This window comes from Oratosquilla oratoria, chromosome 12 (assembly GCF_046742065.1).
Source record: "Oratosquilla oratoria isolate Oo_2021 chromosome 12, ASM4674206v1, whole genome shotgun sequence".
NCBI classification, from domain to species: domain Eukaryota; kingdom Metazoa; phylum Arthropoda; class Malacostraca; order Stomatopoda; family Squillidae; genus Oratosquilla; species Oratosquilla oratoria.
This window is the reverse complement of record NC_134788.1, coordinates 43,610,091-43,633,712: the sequence shown is the minus strand read 5'-3', so window position 1 is coordinate 43,633,712 and position 23,622 is coordinate 43,610,091. Positions and strand designations below refer to the sequence as shown.

Below are 23,622 nucleotides of genomic sequence, written 5' to 3'. Positions count from 1 at the left end.
CTTACCTACAAGCTCTCAGAAATGACTGCTTTCTTTCTAAAAAGTTTCATATGCTACATATTCCTCATAATTCAGTAACACAACAAAATATGGCCTCTTCCATCATTCTATTACAAGATTTAAATTTGTCTCCAAAATATAAAATCACTATCAAAAGGAATAAATTTCTATAGTTCCTAGGCAATTAAAAGAAAATCCCCAGATATCTTAGAGTTTATTCAGGCTCACATAAATATTCTCTATACATTTAAGAATGAGTACTCTGGAAAAACTCACATTTCATCAGTGATCTTGGAAATCATTCTATGCAATTCTTCAAGATTTGTCTCCAAAATATAAAATCACTATCAAAAGGAATAAATTTCTATAGTTCCTAGGCAATTAAAAGAAAATCCCCAGATATCTTAGAGTTTATTCAGGCTCACATAAATATTCTCTATACATTTAAGAATGAGTACTCTGGAAAAACACATTTCATCAGTGATCTTGGGAATCATTCTATGCAATTCTTCAAAATTCATGGCATGGTGTAAGCACAGTCTTACCATCTTATCGCCATCATTATCAATTGGTAACAAGTTCCATCTGTTTGTTTAACTAATGGATATTCCCAACCATGAAACTTAAATTATATATTGCCTCCTGTCCCTTGCACTCAATAGAAATATTCTTTTTTGTGATGAACTGCCATAGCACTACAAATGCTATAGTATACATTTGTTCTCAAAAACATGAGCTTCCATAACAAATACCCTCGTACATTTAAAAGCACAACCACGTAACTATGACTAATTCTGCAAAAACATGACATTTTTGGCTCCTTTTTTTCATTATCTTTTCGTGAGACACTGTAGATTAAGTTAACTTTTATTTAGTCTCACTAGTTTATCTGTTCCTTTACATTTGGGTAAATAATCTACTGCTTAAGGGTAATGTCTAAACACATGAACTCAAAATGATGCACTGACTACTGATAATGAGGATGAAATTTTAGAGTATTTCCAATATAAGGTTTTCAAAAACTTCAGTATCACATTTAATGGCTCACACTACATCTTTCACTTTGTGTTTTGACATGAGTCTGGAAAGACGATTGAGAGACTCACTGAATCTACATATGAAGACTTTCACACTTGAGAGTTATGTGCTTGTTCATTTTTATGAGTCATCATATGCCCATTCAAGCTACTTAAATGGGGAAATGAAGCTACACACTGACTGCATTGATATGGTCTTTCGCCTGTATGGATACGAATGTGCTTGTTGAGACCCCCCGAGTCTGAGAATGAAACTTGACAAAAATGGCATTTGTAGGGCTTCTTGCCTGTATGGACCCTGAGATGAGAAGTCAAGCCATCGGACCGGGAGAACGTAGCCCGACACAGAGAACACTCGTACGGCTTCTCTCCTGTGTGAGTCCTAATATGCATCTTCAAATTAAATAACAAAGAAAACGAGGCATCACAATGAGTGCACTTGTGAGGCTTTACGCCTGTGTGAGTACGAATGTGCATTTTCATATTACTTAAAGAAGAAAACGAAGCCTCGCAAATAGTACATCTGTGAGGCCTCTCGCCTGTATGTGTTCTCGTATGTTTTTTCAGACTATCAGAGTCGTAAAACGAAGCTTTACAAAAAGTGCACCCGTACGGCTTCTCGCCTGTGTGGGTCCTGAGGTGTCTCTTCAAGTGACCAGACTGAGAATATGAAACTTTACAAAGAGAACATTGGTGAGGTTTTTCGCCTGTGTGTGTCAAAATATGCCTTTTTAGAGTTGTGGACTGAGAAAACGAAGCCTGGCAAAGGCCGCATCTATGAGACTTCTCTACCCTCTGCATCCTCTTCATCTCATTTATATGACTACTCTCAGAATATGGAGCCTTATTCATAGCTGCGACAGTTTCTGTATGGGTATCTAAAGTAAATGGCACTGAAAAGGAATCAGGAAGAGCGTATTTATCGTTATTCATACTACTAAAGTCGGCACATGAATCTTTGCTCATACCAGTTAGAGTCTCCATATGGGCATCTAATCTAAATGGTACTTCATATACATTTTTGCGAAGAGTACATTTATTTTCACTGACACTTTCAGACTCTGAACGCAATGCCTCATTCGTGCTTGTGGTAGTATTCATATGAGCATCTACGCTAAATGGTACTACAAATATTTTTTCTTGCAGAGTATATTTATCCTCATCTGAACATGCTTTACTTATTTCTTTGACAGATCCCACAGAAGCATTTGGACTAAATGGTAGAGCAAGTAATTTTTCATGCAAACTGCACTTATTATCCATACTGTTACACCCTAAATATGAAAGATTACTCCTACTTGCAACAGCCTCCATGTGGTCATCTGAACAACACTGTAAAAAGAAAAAGCATTATTTTCTCACTGTACATTAATCCCTAATAATATTGCTAGGCTCACAACATGAGGTCTCATTCATAAGAGCAAGTCTTTGTGTAATATTTCAAGCTAAATGACACAGAAATCTCACTGGGAATAATTTGTGGCTTACCAAATTCAAAATATGGTTGTTCACGTAAGATGTAGTAATTTATCACTGCTTTTGAAGATCTACTACCTTATTAGGCCTTGGGGCAAAATGTAGTTAGGTCTAATACTATTGATAAATCTTCTCAAGATGTTTCAACTCCTTTATACTGCTTGCTATCCCAACCAAACTACAGATAATTCCAATTCTGCAATATACTCTGAACCTTTGGGTGTTAAAAAAACAAAAAAATATATGAATATACATGGTAATTGTCTTGCTGTTCTAGGTGTAGTGACAAAAAGGCAATGCTCGCTGTCTCATGGCTCTATTTCATATCTTTGACAGGTGCCAAACAACAAAATAAGAAAGTAATGGATAAATAGGTTAATGAAATTATTATTACCATTCTTCAACTCAGACCTATCCTAGTTCATTACCCACACATTTTCTGTATTTATTGTCCAGGGCAGTGGACAAGGTGCAGGGATGACCCATCATCCAGGAGGTGCTAAGATGAGAGGGAGGGTGGAGGGGTGTGGAGTGTATTCAGGGATGGAATGGGTGGGAATGATTTTATGCCTTTTCCTTTTTGGCTACCTTCCTTGTAAGGGGGAAAAAGCCTTGGTATATGTCTGTATGTATTTTCTGTAGTGTAACATTCTTTCTGAAGAAGGACCATAGTGCGAAACTAGTTAAAGAATAGACTCTCGTTCTATTTGTGTGTTTTCCCCTCTGCCTCTCTCACAACCTGTCAAGATGTCGTCACATTCTTCAATATCTTCACACAAATTTATCTCCTAATAAGCAAGTTATCATGAAGTTTGGTCAATTATATAAACTGCTGACACACATAAGAGAGTCTTTTCACATCATGAACAAAGATGACTGAAATTTTTTAAAGAGAACCTGATCCAACTCGGATTAGAATATAAAGCAATTTTGTGGATCCCCACACAAAAAGGGCAAGATCAAGGGAATACAAAGAACAGCAACCAAAGAGTTCCCACAGCCTAGTAGACAAACTGTACGAAGAAAGGTTAGAAAAACTGGATCTCCCTTCATTGAAAGATAACACTGGTTCATAATGAAAAGATGGAAGATATTTGAGATGAAAATCCATGTGAACAAGTTGGAAAAGACAGCAAAGGAAACATGGACTGGAAGAGAAGCATTTATTCCTGATGTTTCGTCTATTTCCTTTGAGAAACTCAATAGACGAAATATCAGGAATAAACGCTTCACTTCCAGTCCATGTTTCCTTTGCTGTGTTTATGCATATTTGGGATGGGAAAGCAACAAAAGATGAAAATAATAAAAGTAGATTAAAAAATTAGATAAAAAGATACATCATGGATATCAAAACATTCATTTTCATGTGGACACATCATCTCTTGAAATAATGTACAAGAATAGTATATACTGAAAAAAAATCTGAATCTAAGTCTGATAGATGGAGAGATGAGTGTAGCATTTTTCCTGTAAATTACCATAAGGTAAATGAACATTAACAATCTAGTATCAACATTTAAGTACTATTCACTAATCTGAGAACTAATGCAAAAGGCTGTTATTATTGCGGGTCTTTCATTCAGTAGTATAGTACAAGAATATATACTTTAATCTCCTGGCAGTTACATCTCTTGAAAGGGAGATCTGGGACAATCAGTTGATAGATCTCATAAATTTCTAGAACTTAGAATCTACTCATTACTGAAAGCACATGCTCCTAAGAATGATGTTGGATGTGAAATGGAGATCTAAGGTCAGTATCAAACACTGAATATAGATATGTCAATACCCTACAAACTATACAGAGTAAAGAATTATAGCAGGATGCGCCAAAACCTCCCCATTAAAGCATATGCATACCTAAAGATTAATGTAAGGGCAAAGACCAGTGTCAAGCAATGTGGAGCTGTGGGTTAGAATTCTAGCAACAATTTTTTATTTCAGGAAACTGTAGTTTGATATAATTAATACCCACCTCCTTAGAAAATACCCTATCTTATAAATGCCAACTTGACATAATCTCATTTGTCTATGTTTTCACCTTGGAAGCATATGCACAGGGTATATGAGTGGACTCGATAAAAAAAAAATCTGGGTTCCTAACTTGACAAAAATATGAAGGGGGGCTACTAATTCACTGATACTCTGACGACATTCATCTTAATATGTTTATCCGTCTCTTAGTGCAGTCTTTTCCTCTTCACCTTTCATGAATCATCTATTCAATTCACAAGAGTACACTCATACATAACAACCATGGTTTCCTGACATTCTATTTGCTTCTTTGGGTTTATGAACAGAAACAGATGGATGAATTTATTACAAACCAAAATAATTTTAACATGCTATTTTATATTTTTCACCCATACTTTCACCCACTCCAACTCATAGATTATAATGGTACACAGCACCAAACCTCCACATGTGGTACAATATCTAATTCCATTGGGTCACCCAGGCCCTTACTAATGCCTAGTATTTGATATTCTATAAAGTCTTTATTGAAATATGGTACCCAGGTCCCAGTACATTATTCCCTGCCTAACAAACGGCATTGAAATGAACCACAATACTTACCATCCAATACCAATAACCAATTAAAACGATGGAAACAGGAAATACTGTAGTGAAAATCATGACCACCATCCAATGACAGGTTACCTTGCACTGTTTCAGTTTGGTTACATTTTCATCTGCTGTGTCGTATCTGATTTAATATTTTGTTAATTCTTAGTTTCAAATTAATATCGATTTTTACCAGGGCATACTTTATCTATTGACACCAGCACAATGATTGCAGTGTGTTCACACGTTGTAATTTTTCCGTAGATAGCCTATGTGAATAATTCTGGACGAATTGTGTTCACATGGTCTCAAAATATGCGTGCACTGTCATTCTCTGCCTCCAGTATCCCAGTCAGATCATGCCAAACTCGACAATATTTACATGGTCTCCTTGTATTTTAGCGTCCTCTGAACCTGATATACTGATCAGGTGTTAGGAAACAATTAACTCTCCTAGGAATACATCACAGTAAGAATATTGGACGTGTATTCCATCCATTGAATTTTAGTCTATGCCTTTCTGGTAAAGGTCATAATTGAACACTTAAATTGTTCAATCTTACGATTCTCTTAATATTATGCCATCTAGGGTTTTATACGGATACTATCAATTCCACTTATAACTATAATAACTAGTATACAATAGGACATATAGGGAAAACAGATTAAGCGCGTATACAAGGACTGTGTCCAACAGTACTGTCCTACAAATGGCAGAGTTACCGGTTTTGACGAATGTTCTAAAATCGTGTTATTCCTACCACGAGTCTTACTTTTTTCAACCTATCTGCTTGTGACATTCCTTTAGCCGAATAAACTTGTCTGGTATAAGCTGAGATATTATTTCAGTGTTTATTATCGTAACAAATGGATTAAGCGATATTGTCCTAATTACTCACAGTATCGTACTTTATACCAAACATAATTCTAGCGACTGGCATATCGTAACGGATGGCTCACGGTTATGAATTATAGACTACATTTAATTCCAAAATGTTTCATTCGCAGTTCAGAAGCATTTGTCTGTGCAGAAATTATTTCGATTATATTATAGTGACCCTTTTCTGATCAATTTGGCATATTAGATAATTTGATTCCAAGACCAGTAAATAGACTAATCCGTGAGGCCCTATTTTCATGGACGTCGGGGGTGTGGGTGGGTGGGTAGTCCCCCTTCCCTAGAAATCTAGAGTATGCTTGAGAATTTGCCGGTCGACATGTATAATTTCGTTAGATTATCGTTTAATAGTTTATCATTGCATAATTGATGAAAATCAAAATGTAATTCGTGTAGATAATATAAATATATGCTTTTGCGGCCTATTTGAAATGTGTATATTGATATAACCCTATACTTTTAGCCATAGGTATAATATCTTTAATTTTGCCGCCACCGTCCCCCCGACAATAAATAAATAAATAAATAAATAAATGAAAAATGAAATAAAAAATCTTGCAAGCACCCCTGATTATGCTTACACTAAGAAAATAAATATATTTCTAGTAGAGTTCTTTCAGTACCACAAGCAACTAGTTCAAAGGCACGAAAGAGAGGAGAAATTCCTCGACGTTTTGATTAGGCATTGCGAAATTTGTCTGGTAATGACACATAAACATAACAGTAATATGGGTAGTGTCTGTGAGTGTTTATTGCGTAACGTTTGAAATAAATTGCATGTCTCAAGGAACCCATGCACAATATCTATCTATCTATCTATCTATCTATCTATCTATATATATATATATATATATATTCATACATATATATGTATATATATATATGTATATATATAAAATCAGGTAGGACGTTTGGTCACATGACGTTACGTCACATGTGTGTGCGTATTCACTTGGTCTTTGGATCACGTGTTGTACTCGTGATCGACAGCTATTTCCCTCCTGGAAGAGAGCTCAGAGCTCGTAGGTCCGATCTATGGGTAATGCTGACCTTTCACACACACACACACACCCAACTCCCCGCCCACGAGAGTCAGAGTAACGACTCGAAGAACAACTACTATTACTTTCCTGGATAAGAGCTCAAAGCCCATGTATGTCCCGATCTATGGATACTGATGTCACCTTACACACACACACACACACACACACACACACACACACTCGGTGGCGTAGTTGGTAGAGCGCTGAACTGCCACCATAGTGGCCCGCAGTTCTTGGTTCGAATCCTGCCCAGGGCCGAAATTATTTCGGTACCGTTGCGCTTCGGGTCGTTACTCTGACTCGTGGGCGGGGAGTTGGGTGTGTGTGTGTGTGCAAGGTCATAGCATTACCCATAGATCGGACCTACGAGCTCTGAGCTCTCTTCCAGGAGGGAAATAGCTGTCGATCACGAGTCCAACACGTGATCCAAAGACCAAGTGAATACACACACCTCGTGGTGCTGTGGTTAGAGATCTCGCCTGCCACTAGGGCGGTCCGGGTTCGTCTCCCGCCCAGGGCTGAAATAATTTCAGTATCGCTGCACTGCGGGGTGTTACTCCAACTCTCGTGGGCGGGGAGCTGGGTGTGTGTGTGTGTGCGTGTAATGCCACAGTATTACCCATAGATCGGTCCTACGAGCTCTGAGCTCTCATCCGGGAGGTTAATAACTGTCGATCACGAGTCCAACACATGATCCAAGATAATTCTGAATCACACACACACACACACACACACACACACACACACACACACACAGATATGCAACTCCTTGCCCACCAGAGTTTGAGTGCCGGTTCGCAGTGCAGCGATGCTGAAACCTTTGCAGCCTTGAGCGGGACTCGACGCGATTCCTTGTAAGAGCTTTGTACAGTGCTGTGTACTAAGATTAACAGACGACAGATATAGAAGAAAAGAGAGAGATATTCTATTCACATAGAAAGAAAATCATAACTGAAGCAAAATAAATTGTCGTAAGAAGTAGAAGTTTGACTGCAATATGCAAAGTTATCTCTTCGGAGGCATGGGGCCTGAGGACTGAAATTATGTGCGACAGACAAGGCACATAGACAGTGGCAAGCTAGGTACGAAAAGCAACGTTACTAACGAAGAGACTGGTGATTAGAATTATTTATTAATTACATTATTATAGTTTGAATCTATTCATTTATTATAATTATTATTATTATTTTTTTTTTTTGCATCCGACCTAGATATGGACCAAAAGGTCTCCTGTCGGTATGCTCCGCCTTTGTAATTAGTGCAAGATACTTCATCTAAAGGACTTACTGCAAGATACGGTTACAAGACTGGTGCATCGAATTACAGAACTACGTAGTGCACATCCTAGTTATGCTGTTCATGCTGAATGAGGGTACGAACTACCAAGGTCTAAATATACAGGTCAGACCGTTTGAATTCTACTGCGCAGCTTCTGACGTCATTTGGCTGAGTCCATTTTCTCTTTGTGATACACTGAAGAAAACTGTGAAACGCCAAGGAAGACAGGAACTATAATATTTTATATATTATATATATATATATATTATATATTCATATATATAGACAGGAACTATAATATTTTATATATATTTATATATATATTTTATATAATATTTGTCAGAATATAACTAATTGCGTGGAGCGGTGCGAGCGAAGGCAACGTCATTTTCGAACGGCGGACCAGCTTCAACTGACAGCTATAGGACCCGCTAACCCCACTTTGAACAGCCAGGTGACGTTCACGGGCCCGCTGCGCTAACTCCCTCGAAATTCGGTCGGAAGTGGTTAGACCTTATATTCTTAGATCTTGCGAACTACAAGCAACGGGGCACACAAAATTCTAGGACTGATTGCGCGATCTTTTGACTTCAAAAGCCCATTTATTATCAAGACGCTATATAAATCGTTAGTTCGTCCATATTTAGAATATGCTGTTTCCGCATGGTCACCGAATTTCATTAAAGGAATTGACATATTGGAAAAAGTACAACGGCAAACCATAAAACTGACTTCAAATATAAACAATAAATCATACGAAAATTGACTAAAACATATGAATCCATTTTCCCTAAAAGAGCGTAGACTCAGAGGTAATTCGATACAGGTCTTTAAGATTCTAAGGGGAATTTACATCATAAGTGACAAAAAATTCACACTGAATGAGAATCCGACAAGAAATAATGGTCTCAAACTATCAGGAACTATATTAAATTTGGGAGTGGGTAGAAACAACTTCGCCAACCGTGTAGTTAATTGGAATAAACTTTCTGTCTAGGCAGTGCAATGTGTTTCAGTTCGAAGCTTTAAGATTCGTTTAGATAAACACCTAAGCAAGATGCTGTATTGTCTTCCATTTAATTTATATTGTTTATTTGTTTATTATTATTTGTCTGGTTGTTTATTATTATTAGTTATTTGATTATTATCTGTTGTTAGTTACTTGTCCATTTATTATCATTTACTACTAACCTGTTTATTATTCAAATTTACCTATTTACTTTTATTATTATTTATATTATTACTTTTCTATTGATTTGTTTATCATTGTTATAATTTTTCGTATCTGACCTAGTTATGGACTAAAAGGGTCTCTTTTCCTCTGCTCCCCTATTTATCCCTTCTACCATCTAGGTTTAATATCAGGCTCCATCTACCCACCTTACACCACATATTTCATTTAATGAACCCAATAACAACCACTGCATCCCTCCAATTATTGACTATTGCATCTATATCAAAATACACACCCTTCCCTCTTCCGTCGCCATTTACATAGACTCATACTCCCAATACCGAAGTTGCTAAATATACAAAATACATACCGTGAGAACACCAGAATTATTCACAATCTAATAATCCTTACTATTTGTCTAATAATGCGTACCCTCACAATCAAAAAGCAAACTTCCGACTACAAAATCTTACCACTACTGTACTCAGTTCTTTCACCTCTGCATCCTTCTGTCTTCTTATGGTCCAAGCACACGAACACCCTATTCACATACACAGCCACTCCATTAAGTTTCAATGGATTTCTTCATAGATAGGCATGAAAAAATCCCAGTGTAGTTATATTCACAGCACACTCTTCGGGAAGAAATCACCGTCCCTCCCTCATCCACCCAGGCACCCAAATATATTTTCACATTGCAAAATTAAATGGAACTCACCTCTATAAAGATATATTTTCCACAGTACCCTAAGTCTATCTAGAACAGACCCCCCCCACCTCCGACACACACACGCCCATGGCCCCGGTCCCACCCTTTCCAATAGGACCCTGGACAGTGCCATAACCTGTCTCCATATAGGCCATAGATGCCTGGTCTTACATTTGTTCAAAACTTACACTTCCTTCTCATCGAGCCCTGAGCTCTTGTGACGTGGCGCCGTACAAGAAACCATAGATCAATTCGTCCTCTGATCCTCCAAATTCCATCCTTATCGAGCCAAATTACGATCTAGCCTTATGTACCTTGGCATCCGATGCCTCATTCTTATCACTTGACGAGGAGAAAACAACAAGACGGAAAAGAGTACTAAGGCATACTATTACCAGTTCATCGGACAAGCCAACCCAAACGACTTTGAAACCTATCTCCCAATGCGTTTTCAATGGCAGGATTAATTGGATAAATTTCCACAAAACCCTTAGAATCAAAGAAGAAGAACAAAGGTAAGTGAAGGTGTTAGATATTTGTATGCCACAGAATTATTTCTACATTGATTAAAATTTGAATATTCAGGACATTCATGGATTTTCTGATTTCTTTGTAGAGATAAGTGAAATGTTAGGCTAGTCATAGAATATACCATATGCACCTTTTCTGAATTTAATGTAGAAAGATACTTGAATGAGTGTAATGAATTCACTATATGGTAACCACAGTAATTTTGGAATAGTACCTGCTAATATTGTAATAGCAATTTAAAGTATTTTAGTCAAGCATGTGATAGCTGAACATGAATTAAATGTAGAATTATGCATTTTTATCAAAAAAATATTTTTTTAAATGTTTTTTAACCATCTATTAGTTCTTTTCATGCACAGGAAAGAGGTACTCCCATAAGTCTTTTTTCCATCTATTGTACTTTCCTTTACTATAGATTCATGTACAGTTTTAGTTTTAGCTATCTTATCTCCAAAGTTATACCAGGAATTGATGAATCTGAATGGAGAAACCATTTCACATCCTTCAAACTTGTGGTCTGATTCAATATGTTTCCATGATGCCTTCCCATCTGTGCCAGTTTTGTCCACCCCAGTCAAAAATCTGTACACTGCAAACAGATCGTCTCTCTCATTTCAGTCCTGTAATGATGGCAGGTCTGGTGTAGCCTTGGTGTAGCCTGTAGAGCATTAAAACTAAACTCCTTATACATCCCAACTAATTCAGATAGTTAACCTATCCTAACAAGACCTACCTGACCAAGTCTTACAGAGAAAGCTTTGCCCCCTAAACCCACCCCGGCCTATCTGAAATCTCTGGCTAACCTAACATGCATTATTAGTCACAGGTGATAGATCTCTTGTATATCTTATCCTAATCCATAATTTCTATACCCTGTGGTATGTTCTTTAGACATAATCTTACTGATGCCAGGAATTCTTATCCTAGCCCTGTAAATCCACAGCATAATGTTTCACTTACCAAACAGATATTTCTTGAGGCTGGGCAGAGCACTGCATGTGTGGTGCATGATATTTAACCAGTAGATGATGGCAAATATCATTCTTAGATATTTTTCTGGCTACCACAAGTGAATTTATTAGACTATCCACTACTTGAGAGTTAAATGTTGTTTTAATTAATCTATAGAATGGGATAATTGTTCTAAGAAAATGTTTGCTTTAGGGCAGTTTTATTCAGCCAAAGTGAAGTATCCACTTATATATATTAAACTAACCTTTATTACACCTATTGCCAGAAATCCATCACTTTATATCCTATTCCACCTTTCAAGAGAAGAATAAGCAAAGAATATTAATAGGATGGGGATATAAATTAAAATTACATAATTCATAATGTAAATTATATATATATTTTGAATTGACAAGTGTGGGAATATGGGGAAAGGTAAATATAGACCTCTGGGAGAGCTTTTCAATTGGTTTTGATTTATGTATTTCATAAGAGTTAGTGCCATGAGTTTCTGTCGGTTTGACTGGCCCTCAAGTTCACTAGTTGTCAATTTTGCATTGTGACAGTGTGTGGTATCTGGCCCCTCTCCCTCTTTGCTAAGTTTGTCATCTTATTGGAAGCCACTGCCATTACTTGTGAGTTGGTGTCACACCATTGGTTGGTTGTAGTATTTCTTCAAGTTGGAGGGATCATCAGGCTATGATTGGTTGGTTCCTCTGTCATGTTGTAGCCTGTTCCTGTGGTGTGGCTGTAGTTGGTAGACTCCATTGGTGATTAATTCCATAACCTGTGATGCTTTTTTTTTTCAACCCACCTGTAAGAGTCTCTTTGTTCTTTTGTCCTTATTTTATGCCAGTGTACTGGACCATTTCCAGTCTGGTATGTGTCCCATGTGGTCCACATGAGCCACCATCACATTAGACATTCAGTGGTGTCTTAAGTCTACCCTATGTTCCCTCAGGTAATGTCTTGCTCTCTGCCTGTTTCATCCACATAGACCTTGTAGCATGTTTCACATGGGACATAGTACACCATACCAGCTGGGTTGGTGAGTGTTGGCCTGTTCAGTTTAAGCAAAGTGTGCATTTTCATACCACAAGTGCCAGTCTGTCTTGTATTGGACTCTCTTAATATGTCATTATTGATGGGAATGTCCTGGGATAGAATGACATATGTGGTGTCCATCTGATTTCATGAGCTTTGTTCTGTAGATAGAGCAGGAGTTCACTTGGGTATTCCAATCTGCATGGTTTCCCTGATGTGGTTGAATTATTGTAGGAATTTTAAGTCACATGGTGTTTGGGAAAAGAAGAGAATTGTTTTGTCCCAGCTATATGGTGAATTGTATTTTGGGATGTTTGTTGAGTTGTTGTAAGGTGTGGTTTATGTCTGGTGTAGTGATATTGCTACAAGCAACAAGATTACAACAACATGCTTCCCGAAATACAGTTGAAATAGCATAATTCTCATATATAGCAAGTTAATTGTACTTCGCTGGATACATATTTTTGAAACTGTCAGAAGGGAAGAATGAGACCATTTTTCTTACATCCAAAGGAGAAATTTTCACTTCCTGATCTGGCCACTTTTTTTTTCAATCCCCTTTTCTCTCCATACACTTCTTTATATTGTTTCTTGTTTCTCATTAAAGATAACCATAAATCCTCAGAGCACACAGGAGCCACTGGGCATTTTTAATAATAAAAACCTGCCATTAAATGAAAATGTCAGGCTATTAGTCAACATACATATTAGGCAAATAATCAACACACATATAATGTTCACAATTCACATGAGGAACATTTTAATAAAGGAAGCAGGGATGACTGCAGACACACATTTTGGGTGTCAGGAAGAACATTTCAGCTTAATATACAACCAGCTCATACCATGCACCTACAGCCTAATTAAGATTCCAAATTTGAAATTAGAGACAAATATATATAGAAGTTTCTTTAGATAATGAAGTTCATAGAGGAAAATTATTAGAAACTGGTGTTCAGTTCTTCATAACTGACAACAGTTTCTTTAAGAAGCTAGGTTATATAATCTGTTTAAGATGTGGAAACTTTATGGATTGTAGAACTTTGTTTCACTGTCAGGCTAAAGCAAGAGTGAATTGGACTTATAAATTTTATTGTCTTCCTCAGGCTACAAGAGTTGCACAGCAATGCCATTCAGTAGGAATAAACTGTTCTTGAAGGGAAGCAAAATAGAAGAGTTCGATGTATGAATCTTAAGTTCTGATTCAAAATCTTGTCTCCAGGCATTATATGCAAGAAAAAATGTAAAAAGAAGCACCTAATTGTAAAACTTGTTTTTCCCTACTCAATAGGTGAATGCTCATATACAAGTATAGGTGAAAAAAACTCATATAATACATCCAGTTTGAGGTATCATTTTCTCAGCCATAGTTTGCTACAATGTAGTTTGATTCATCTAGATGACAAATCTCAATTTTATGTGCCTTTTTCTGACCCTCTTACTTAATTTCACACATTCAGATTAGTACTCATGAAAAATCACGTGAATTTGTAGGATCTCCATTTTTTATGCTGGAAATATGAGTCAGCATATTTTCATTCACAATGGTGAGCCTCATAAATGTAATGGTTGTGATTCATCCTTTTCTGAAGCTATTGACTTAAAAAAACATATGCAAATTCACACAGGAGAGAAGGGTTACAAATGCACTATATGTACTGCTTCATTTAGTCATTTCTATCACTTTAAGCGGCATATGTTAACCCACACAGGAGAGAAACCGCATAAGTGTGGTCATTGCGAGGCATCATTTTCCCAATCGGGTAATCTAAAAAGACACATGCGGATACACACCGGAGAGAGGCCTCATAAATGCATATTGTGCGTTGCGACATTTTCCGATTCTCACCATCTGACACAACATATGCTGACTCACACAGGGGAAAAGCCGTATGAGTGTAGCCTCTGTGAAGCTTCATTTTCTCGAGCGGGTCTTCTTAAATGTCACGTACGCACTCACACTGGCAAGAAGCCGTATCAATGCACTCTATGTCAAGCTTCATTTTCACAGTCAAGTGGTCTGGCAAAGCATATACGGAGACACACAGGTCAAAAACCGTATAAATGTACGTTATGTGTCGCTTCATTCTCTGCTCCTCATCATCTAGCACTGCATATGCTAACTCATAAAATGGAGCAGCCTTACAAATGCATCCTTTGTGAAGCTTCATTTAATCAAAGTGGCCTTCTTAAGAGCCATATTTATACTCACACTAAGGATAAACCCTTTCAATGTTTTCTTTGTGAAGCTTCATTTCCAGTGACTGATTCTCTGAAAAAACACATTCGGACCCACACTGGCAAGAGGCCTTACGAATGTAGCCTTTGTGTAGCTTCCTTTACCCAATCTAGTTCTCTGAAAAAGCATATGCGAATACATCCATCCCTCAACTTAACGGACAAAAGGGGAGAACATCGCTCCAATTAATGTAATGAATTCAACATGTGTACTATACTTTGAAATCAGACTTACCAAGGCTTGTCAGAATGATTTCTTGATATGCCATGATTATATAGTGGGAGGAGACCCAGAAATTTGTTCTATGTCACTGGTTTTATCTCTGAGAGGGATGAGTAAATTCCAATCTTAATTGGTATCTGGGAGGCAGATAAGAAATAGGTTACCAATAGTTAGGTGGTATTAGCTTGTGAATTATCACTAGAAGAAAATTCTTCAGGATCAAGCATTGTTTAAAAGGCAAAAGTAGGACTTTACCTGTATTGTATGGAATTTTTATCATGATATTGAATCCGGTGCCTTATCGTTGGAACTAGATTGGGTTAGATGATAGCTGAATCAAGATGGTTAGCATAGGTGTAGGAGGCTATAACCGCATAACTGTCATTATTTTCATACAATCCTTGTGCTCATGATCCCCATGGTAGGCTGACAGAATAATTGTTCGCACACCCTTATCATCAGCTTCACAGGTGAGGTTGGCACAGTACATCTTCATATCTCATATGAGGTATTCCTATGTGCATTATTCTTACATAGGCCATTAATCTTCATGGATGTTGTGCAGGTTTCCATAGATCTTGCTCTTATTTGATTATGCCATTAAAACAACTCTCTATCTTGTTACTCCATAGGCTAGGGTTTACTTTTTAATGGATAATTATGTATGATATTTCACCTAATATATGCACATAAGACAGGGTAATATTTTTGGCTTTAGCTAAGCATTTCACATTTTGTTCAATTATCTAATGTGTATAATGGAAGGATGAGATTTATACATTTTCATAAGGCCTTCCCTGTTAACACTGTATATATTCTAACTCTGCCAGAACTCAGGTATATTTAATTTTGTATTAGTGGAAGGAGATATGGGATAAATTCATACCTCAGTTTCTTTAGAGCTGAAGTGAGCAATAGTTTGGGGACATGGTCCAGTTGCTCAAGGGGAGGATGTGTGTGTATGTATTTACCTAATTGTAAAATTAAAGAAAAGAGATATACTTGTGGGGTCCTTTTTCTGTCTCCATTGATCAAAATTGTTGTTAGATTTGTTTATGAATGCAACACAATATGGTTTGGTTCTGAAGGGGTCTCCAACCACACCCTTGGCCATGGGTGGGCAACCTCTTAAACCTGTGCCAAATGTGACATGCCAATGGCTTCTCACCAGCATGCGAAACCAAAGCTCACTTGGGAAAACAATGAAATAGATAAACTGCCAACTTGTTTACTGAGATTTGTATTTCAACAGAATATTTGATCAATTACACATGTATATAAATATTCACAAAAACTTTGAAGCCCGGCTTACAACAGTTTTGTTAAAAGCTCATGGGAACATTAGTGTTTTCCTGATTAGTTGTTGCATCATTTGCCAGGTGGCTAGATGTTGGGTGACTTCTATATCATAATTTCATATATTTTGTGTCTCATAATAGAATAATTGGTAATTAAAATCCACATTCAGCTACACAAATGTTCAAACTTATGCTAAATAGAATATAATTGTCACACCACAGCACAAAAAACTCTAGTTATTTGAAATAATTATCTGCATTAGAAATATATATATATATCAAGTAACGTAGGTGTCGTAACACACGAATAAAATAAAACTTAAACCCACTCTCGGAGAAAGATAAGCTGAGATACAGAGTAAAACCGTATATTTCGACCACTGACTGTGGTCCTCTTCAGCAGTTACAATTATAGGGTACATAGACAAGAGGTTATATACAGAGGAGGAAGGAGCATTGGGGGACTCAGTAAGCCTCAGGTCACTTGCCCCGAGTGAGGTCGGACGTTACGTCCTGTAGAGATGAACTTGTCAACCACCATACTAGTTATAGCATCAGGTGACCATTGACCTTTGGATGTATTATAATTAGGAAACTTTTTTATTAGTGCGGACTCAATAATATTTCTTTTGAAACTACAAATTGCATTGTACACTTTAGCATGGGTTCTAACCTTTCCCCGGTGTTGGAAAACCTACATGGAATACTTCGAGTGCCTACTTTTACCTAGTATCAAACCAGCCGACATGTTCTGGTTCAGATATGTAGATGATGTTTTCACTATCTGGGATGACAAATGGGGCTCTTTCAATGTTTTTCTTGATAGTCTTAACAATTTAGCACATAATATTAGATTTAAAGTAGAATGGGAAATTGAAGGAAGAATACCTTTTCTTGATATTTTAGTGATCAGATGTCCAGATAATTTGTCCTTTACAGTATATAGGAAGCCTACTCATACGGGCAGTTATTTACATTTTTTCAGTAATCATCCGGATAATATAAAATATAGTGTTGCCTCGGGCCTTTACTTAAGAGCTCTTCGGATTTGCAGCCCGGAATTTCTCAACTCAGAAATTGAATCAGTGCGCACTCAATTATTAAAAATAGGCTACCCAGACTGGTTTCTGACAAAAGCCCTCAGCAAAGCCAAAACCAGTTATTTTAGAACAAACAATTCCAACACAAAATTTGTCTGGGAAAAATCAAATATCAAACTCCCTTATAACGAATCCATGCATGACGCATCTAAATTATTACCTAGGAACCAAATCAAGGTCACTTTTAGTTACCCAAATAATATTTTTAAAAAAGTAGTAAATGTCCATCATAGAACATCCAATAAGGACATATCTGGAGTATACAAGATACCATGTCTCGACTGTGATAAAGTGTACTGGGGACAAACGGGACGTGATCTATCCACTAGGATCAAAGAACATAAAAATTCTATACGATACGGCCAAGAAAACTCAGCTGTATTCCTCCATTCTAGCCTTTTAGATCACAGAATAGATTGGAGGAATGCAGCTACAGTGTACAATTCAAATTGTAGTTTCAAAAGAAAAATTATTGAGTCCTCACTAATAAAAAAGTTTCCTAATTATAATACATCCAAAGGTCAATGGTCACCTGATGCTATAACTAGTATGGCGGTTGACAAGTTCATCTCTACAGGACGTAACGTCCAACCTCACTCGGGGTAAGTGACCTGAGGCTTACTGAGTCCCCCGATGCTCCTTCCTCCTCTGTATATAACCTCTTGTCTATGTACCCTATAATTGTAACTGCTAGAGAGGACCACAGTCAGTGGTCGAAATATACGGTTTTACTCTGTATCTCAACTTATCTTTCTCCGAGAGTGGGTTTAAGTTTTATTTAATATATATATATATATATATATAAACAAATTGAATGTTACTGTTTAGCATATTCACAATAAACATAAGTTTGTTAAAATTTTGGGAAATTAAGAATTATTGACTGTATTTGCTGAGGTTGAAAAGGAGTCTGAATTGAGTGACTATATAACAGCTAGAATTGCATATAAGTAAAAATTACTAAATTTTACATCATTCAGTCTGCCATGACGTACAAATCACACTTACAATATTCTTTGATTTTAAAGTTAAAGTTGCTGGATTTCAGTTCCGATATCAGTCTCAAAGACTCTCCTCAGAACATCACCCAAGGCAAGCCTCAACCCCCCACTGTATTGTCCAGCCTCAGCAGTAACGTTCCCAGTAAACAGCTTAAGCTCACCGGCCTGGATGGGTCTTGATCTGCTGACTCCGTGACTACAAGGCCAGTGCGCTACCACTGCACTAGCCTTTCCATTTTTTTTTTTTTTCTACACTTAGAAAGATTCCCCCAATACTTATAATATATTAGATAATAATATGTTCCCAGCAAATTCGGTTGATACACAAGAAACTTTTAGCATAAAAGATTAGGTGGTTTTGGCACATGCACTTGAAAAAGTTGCCCAACCATGCACCAGGCATTTACTGATGAGTCTAACTACACTGAAACATATGTCATCCATTTTACACATTCAAGCATCTTCAAATACATACTCAGAAACAATACAGGTACTTTATAAGGAAAATTAGTGGTCAACAAAATTTATTAAAATACCTGTCTCACAAACAAAATCTGGTGAACTTGATAGAATCTTTTCTGCTGATTTCAATTATGTTTTCAGATTTTTTCTATCAGGCATAGTTTTTCTGTGATGTATTAAAATTTGAACAATTATAACTAATAAATGAGGCTGATATTTCAATTAAACTTATCTTTAAAATGTAGAAATGTATGATTTTTGAGTGTATTTTGCTTCTGGGAGATCCCTTTTTAGTGTCCATCACAAATCAACCAACACTGAAGAACTGCACTTTCCTTGATACTGGGTTTCCATCTTCAGAATGTCCTAGTGAAACCTCTCACCATGCTCGTCACTGATGGTGCCAAGATTTCCAAGTGAGATTCTAGGAAGTGGATTTTTAGGCTCATATTACATCCCAAGGCCTTGTAGGATGTCGGGAGCTCTTTTATGATTTCGGAATACGGTAGTTATTTGCTTTGTGATTCCCCAAAAACTCTGCGCAAACTATCTTAAGTGACAGCCATGTAGCTTTTTTAAGATCATTCAGCTCTTCCATCAAAAGTCTGGTCTCTCAACAGCTCCCTAATCTGTGGGCAAAAAAAAAAAAAAAAAAAAAATATTTTTGATTTTTGCATCACTTACTCTTGGAAACTTATTTTTCAAATATGTGAATCCCTTTCCAGTTCTATCCATACCTTTATCAAAAATTTTCATCAACCCTGGCTTAATATACAAAGGAGGTAGATAAATTTTCTCTGAATTAACAAGAGGAGGATTGACAACATTCTTCTCTCTTGGGGTCAGAGATTGTATTGGCCACACATTCTTTTCATAATGATTTTTCTTATCCCAAATGTTCCACTCACAGAGAAAACAACAAAACTCTGTGTAATCCAGTTGCATTCCAAGTAAAAGTGACACAACTTTAGGTCACCACAGATATTTTATTCATGTTCTTCGTGCTTAATTTTTTGCAATGGAAGCTTCATACTCTCATATATTTCCTTCAGGTTAGCTGCATGGACCAAAGGAACAGAAGGAAACTTATTTCCATTGTGGAGCAAAACAGCTTTCAGGCTTGAAAGAGTCAATAAACAAACTTCACTCATTCCTGCCATATTTATGGTTAAGTTCCTCCATAACAGAATATACATCATTGCTAAACACCACACCATCCTCTAGTGAGAAAAACTGTTCAGAATCATAATGCCACTTACAATAACAACCAACTTTGGATTATTCCAGGAGAAGATTCCAGCCCTTTAACCTGGAAGCAAGAAGTTCAGATTGCTTTTTTGAATAGCTTAAATACCGCACAAGATCTTTCAGATCTCCCTGACTCAATAAATGCTGTTTACTTGAAGAACAGATTGGTTGAATGTCCATGTCTTCGGTTTCTTTTTCCATAACCTCAATTAACTCATCATCACTTAGTTCCATATGTTTTGAAGGGACAGGTACAGGAAAGTCTTGACTGTGAGGTCTCATAGCAGATGATAATTTAGGATATTTTGCAGTATTCTTGGATGTTGATGTTATACCTTTTTTATATATAATGCAGAAGTAGCAATCTGAAGTATGGTCTTTTGGTTCTCTCCAAACCATAGGGATGGCAAAAAGCATATGGCGTGAATCTTTCGCCCATGTAGTGAGAAGTATGACACAAGTTACACAACACACATGAGGGGCTCCAGCTTTTATCCTGGTCCCACACTTTGCAGTCAAAATAATGTTCATAACACTGTAATTAATGGGCTAAAACACCGTCTTTGTGACTTGAATGTCAATACACTGCGAAGAAAGCAAAAAATGTCTGGGTGGTTTATACAGTTTCTTGGCATTGTGAAGTTGAACGGCGGGTACGCTACTGTACAATGTCTCAAACTTATTGCCACACGTATGCACTACACAACCTCACACTAACACTTCACAGTACTGTCAAACGTATAACAATCTCACCCAGTGTTGCCAATAGTGCTGAACAAATACCTTTAATTTCAGTACCGGATTTACCGGTAAAAAACAATGCCGTTACCGGGATTACCGGTAAAAGACTCGTGAGGCAGTAGTGACGTCCCAAGTTCGAGTCCCTTTATGACTTAAATCTTTAAAGAAATTTCATCCTACTATGGTGTGAAATCACAACTCAAGTTTTGTAACGTTGTCACTAAAAGTCCTGCCTGCACCACGAACGGGCGAGGGAAGCACCAACCTACCTCATATGCCTACTGGTGCTGTAGGCAAAATGTAAAAAAAAAAAAAAAAAAGAAAAAAAAAAATATATATATATATATATATATATATATATTGTGTGTGGGTGGGTCTTTTCAGTTTGTCGATACGAGGAATTTTTCGATGAAACTGTCACAATATAGTTTTGTATGCTAATTACAGATTTTTTTTTTTTTTTTTGAGAAATAAAAGAAAATGCCGAAACAACTGTTTTGAATGGGAACTAGTTAACATGGCGCATGGCTTCACATATTTAAAACTGAACAATAACTGGTGCTTCCTGGCGCCATAGGTAAGACAAAAAGATATATAAAAAAAAAATCCAAGTGTAAGCTGCGTATATGTGACTGTCGGTGTCGGGACAGCGAGAGCGGTGAAGTATTTGCCGGTACAGTTAATGGTGAAAGCCTCCGGCTACTAGTCTTAACGGTAAATATTTTACTGGCAACGCTTAATGGTAAAAATTTACCGAAACCTTAGCGTTACATACTCGCTTAATGGTGAACGTTTGCCGGTAAATTAGCGGGACACAGGTAGGCCTACCGTCAGTACCACCAAGCCGAGACGCGCTTACCGCTTGCTGCTGCTGCTGAGTGTTATGGTATAGCTTATCGGTTAACGGAACCTTAAGGGTTGATTCACACTATCGGTCCGGTCGCGCTCCACTCTCGCTCCGCTCCGGTTCTGAGGTATTCAGGGTTGATTCACACTATCGGTCCGGTCGCGCTCCGCTCTCGGTTCTGAGGTATTCACACTATCGGTCCGCTCTCGTTCCCGTCATCCCCCCTCCCTCGACACCAGTAGAAGTCTTACCATCAGTTACGAAGGATGTGTGACTTTTCTGACGCCGAGTTGGCAATAATCGCTATTGCACTTGATGACGAAGAAGAAGGGGAAAAAAAATAGGAAAAGAAAGAGATTGTGGGTTCATCCTATGTTGCAAGATAGGAAGACTGAAGGAGAATTTCATACTCTATATCCTCGTCTTATTGATGATGAGAGTAAATTCCACAGCTATTTCAGAATGAACAAAGGAACATTTGAGAAAATACTATCCAAAATTGAGGATGACTTGAAATGTACAAGAAGATGCTGCACTTCCTGGCACTGATGTGCTTGCACCATACGTTATAGTGGGAGATGAGGCTTTCCCGCTGAGGAGAAATTTGATGAGGCCCTACCCAGGTTCACAGACTGAACATAAGGTAGAGAAGAGGATTTTTAATTATAGATTATCTAGAGCCAGGAGGATAGTTGAGTGCACATTTGGTATTCTAGTGCAAACCTTCAGAATATATTTAAGGAAACTTAAAGCTATGCCTTCTAACGCTAATGCAATCATTACAACATGCATACTTCACAATATGATACACCCAAATGCTGTTGCATTACCAGATACTGTTGTCATGCCTCCATCAAACACAGTACGTCCAATGAGAGGAAGAGGGGGAAATGCTACAAAGGAGGCTTTTGGCGCGAGAGAAACACTGAAAGATTATATCAGCTCCCCAGCTGGTTCAATGCCTTGGCAAAATGATAAAATATAAGTAGACAAACAAACTTGTGTAGGAATATTTGTTGAATGAGCTAAGGAGATGCATTTCCGCAGTGGATAATAGGTTGTTATTATACATATGGAATTTCTTCGGTTAATAATGTGTATTTTTTTCTCTCAGTACCTTGGTAATATGATAAGTATGCAAACATTATCACTGTAGTGCAGCGAAGTCAGGTCATACAGCTCTGGTTTACCTTTTGACTAATTCTATTAACATTTCATCTAAATCCACAAAATTAAAGTAAGTTTTGTAGGTTATATTTTATTCAGTTGGTGCTTATGAATATCCTCGCTGTACGCATTGTCATTGTATCAGTGATAGATAAAAAGAAAATGTATTTTTATCATTTTTCTAACTTTCTCATGATCCCATTGTGGTGTTTCCTTTGGATTATCCATGGTTTGGTAGGACAGAAGGTAACACTACTTGCTTATATGAAGGCTGAATCTCGACTGGAGTGGAGCAGGAGGAGCAGGACCGTGGCAACTGAGTTCACACTGGCGCTCACAGTTCAGTCACGCTACGGTCTCGCTCCAGTAAAAATATCTTTTGACGGAACCGTGACCGGAGCGAGACTGGAGCGAGAGCGCCAGTATGAATGCTTCCATTGAAATTAATGAGACAATATTGGACCGGACCGAGAGCGGAGCGTGACCGGACCGATAGTGTGAATCAACCCTAACGGTACCAGAATTTTTACCGGTAAAGTATCGTTAAGGTTGTTACCGGTAACTTTACCAGTACCTGCCCACCAATAGCTG

At 37.5% G+C, this 23,622-nt stretch overlaps 2 protein-coding genes across 4 annotated transcripts; one reads left to right on the top strand and one right to left on the bottom strand.

Annotated features, from left to right (window-relative positions):
- Positions 1–401: 401 nt before the first annotated feature.
- Positions 402–10,249, bottom strand: LOC143031559 (uncharacterized). Of its 3 annotated transcripts, XM_076195574.1 has the most exons (4): positions 10,190–10,246; positions 8,428–8,502; positions 2,526–2,727; positions 402–2,369 (listed from the first exon to the last, which is right to left on the bottom strand). In XM_076195574.1, the coding sequence occupies exon 4, from the start codon at positions 2,349–2,351 to the stop codon at positions 1,128–1,130; it is 1,224 nt and encodes a 407-aa protein (XP_076051689.1). In that variant the 5' UTR covers positions 2,352–2,369; positions 2,526–2,727; positions 8,428–8,502; positions 10,190–10,246; the 3' UTR covers positions 402–1,127. The 3 variants fall into 3 exon arrangements, with proteins under 3 accessions (XP_076051689.1, XP_076051686.1, XP_076051688.1); XM_076195571.1 differs by lacking the exon at positions 8,428–8,502 and having other exon boundaries at positions 10,190–10,249; XM_076195573.1 differs by lacking the exon at positions 10,190–10,246 and having other exon boundaries at positions 8,307–8,436.
- Positions 10,250–10,270: 21 nt separating this feature from the next.
- Positions 10,271–16,689, top strand: LOC143031560 (uncharacterized). Its single transcript, XM_076195575.1, has 2 exons — positions 10,271–10,695; positions 13,813–16,689. Exon 2 carries the CDS (start codon positions 14,226–14,228, stop codon positions 15,132–15,134), a length of 909 nt encoding a protein of 302 aa, XP_076051690.1. The 5' UTR covers positions 10,271–10,695; positions 13,813–14,225; the 3' UTR covers positions 15,135–16,689.
- Positions 16,690–23,622: the final 6,933 nt, after the last annotated feature.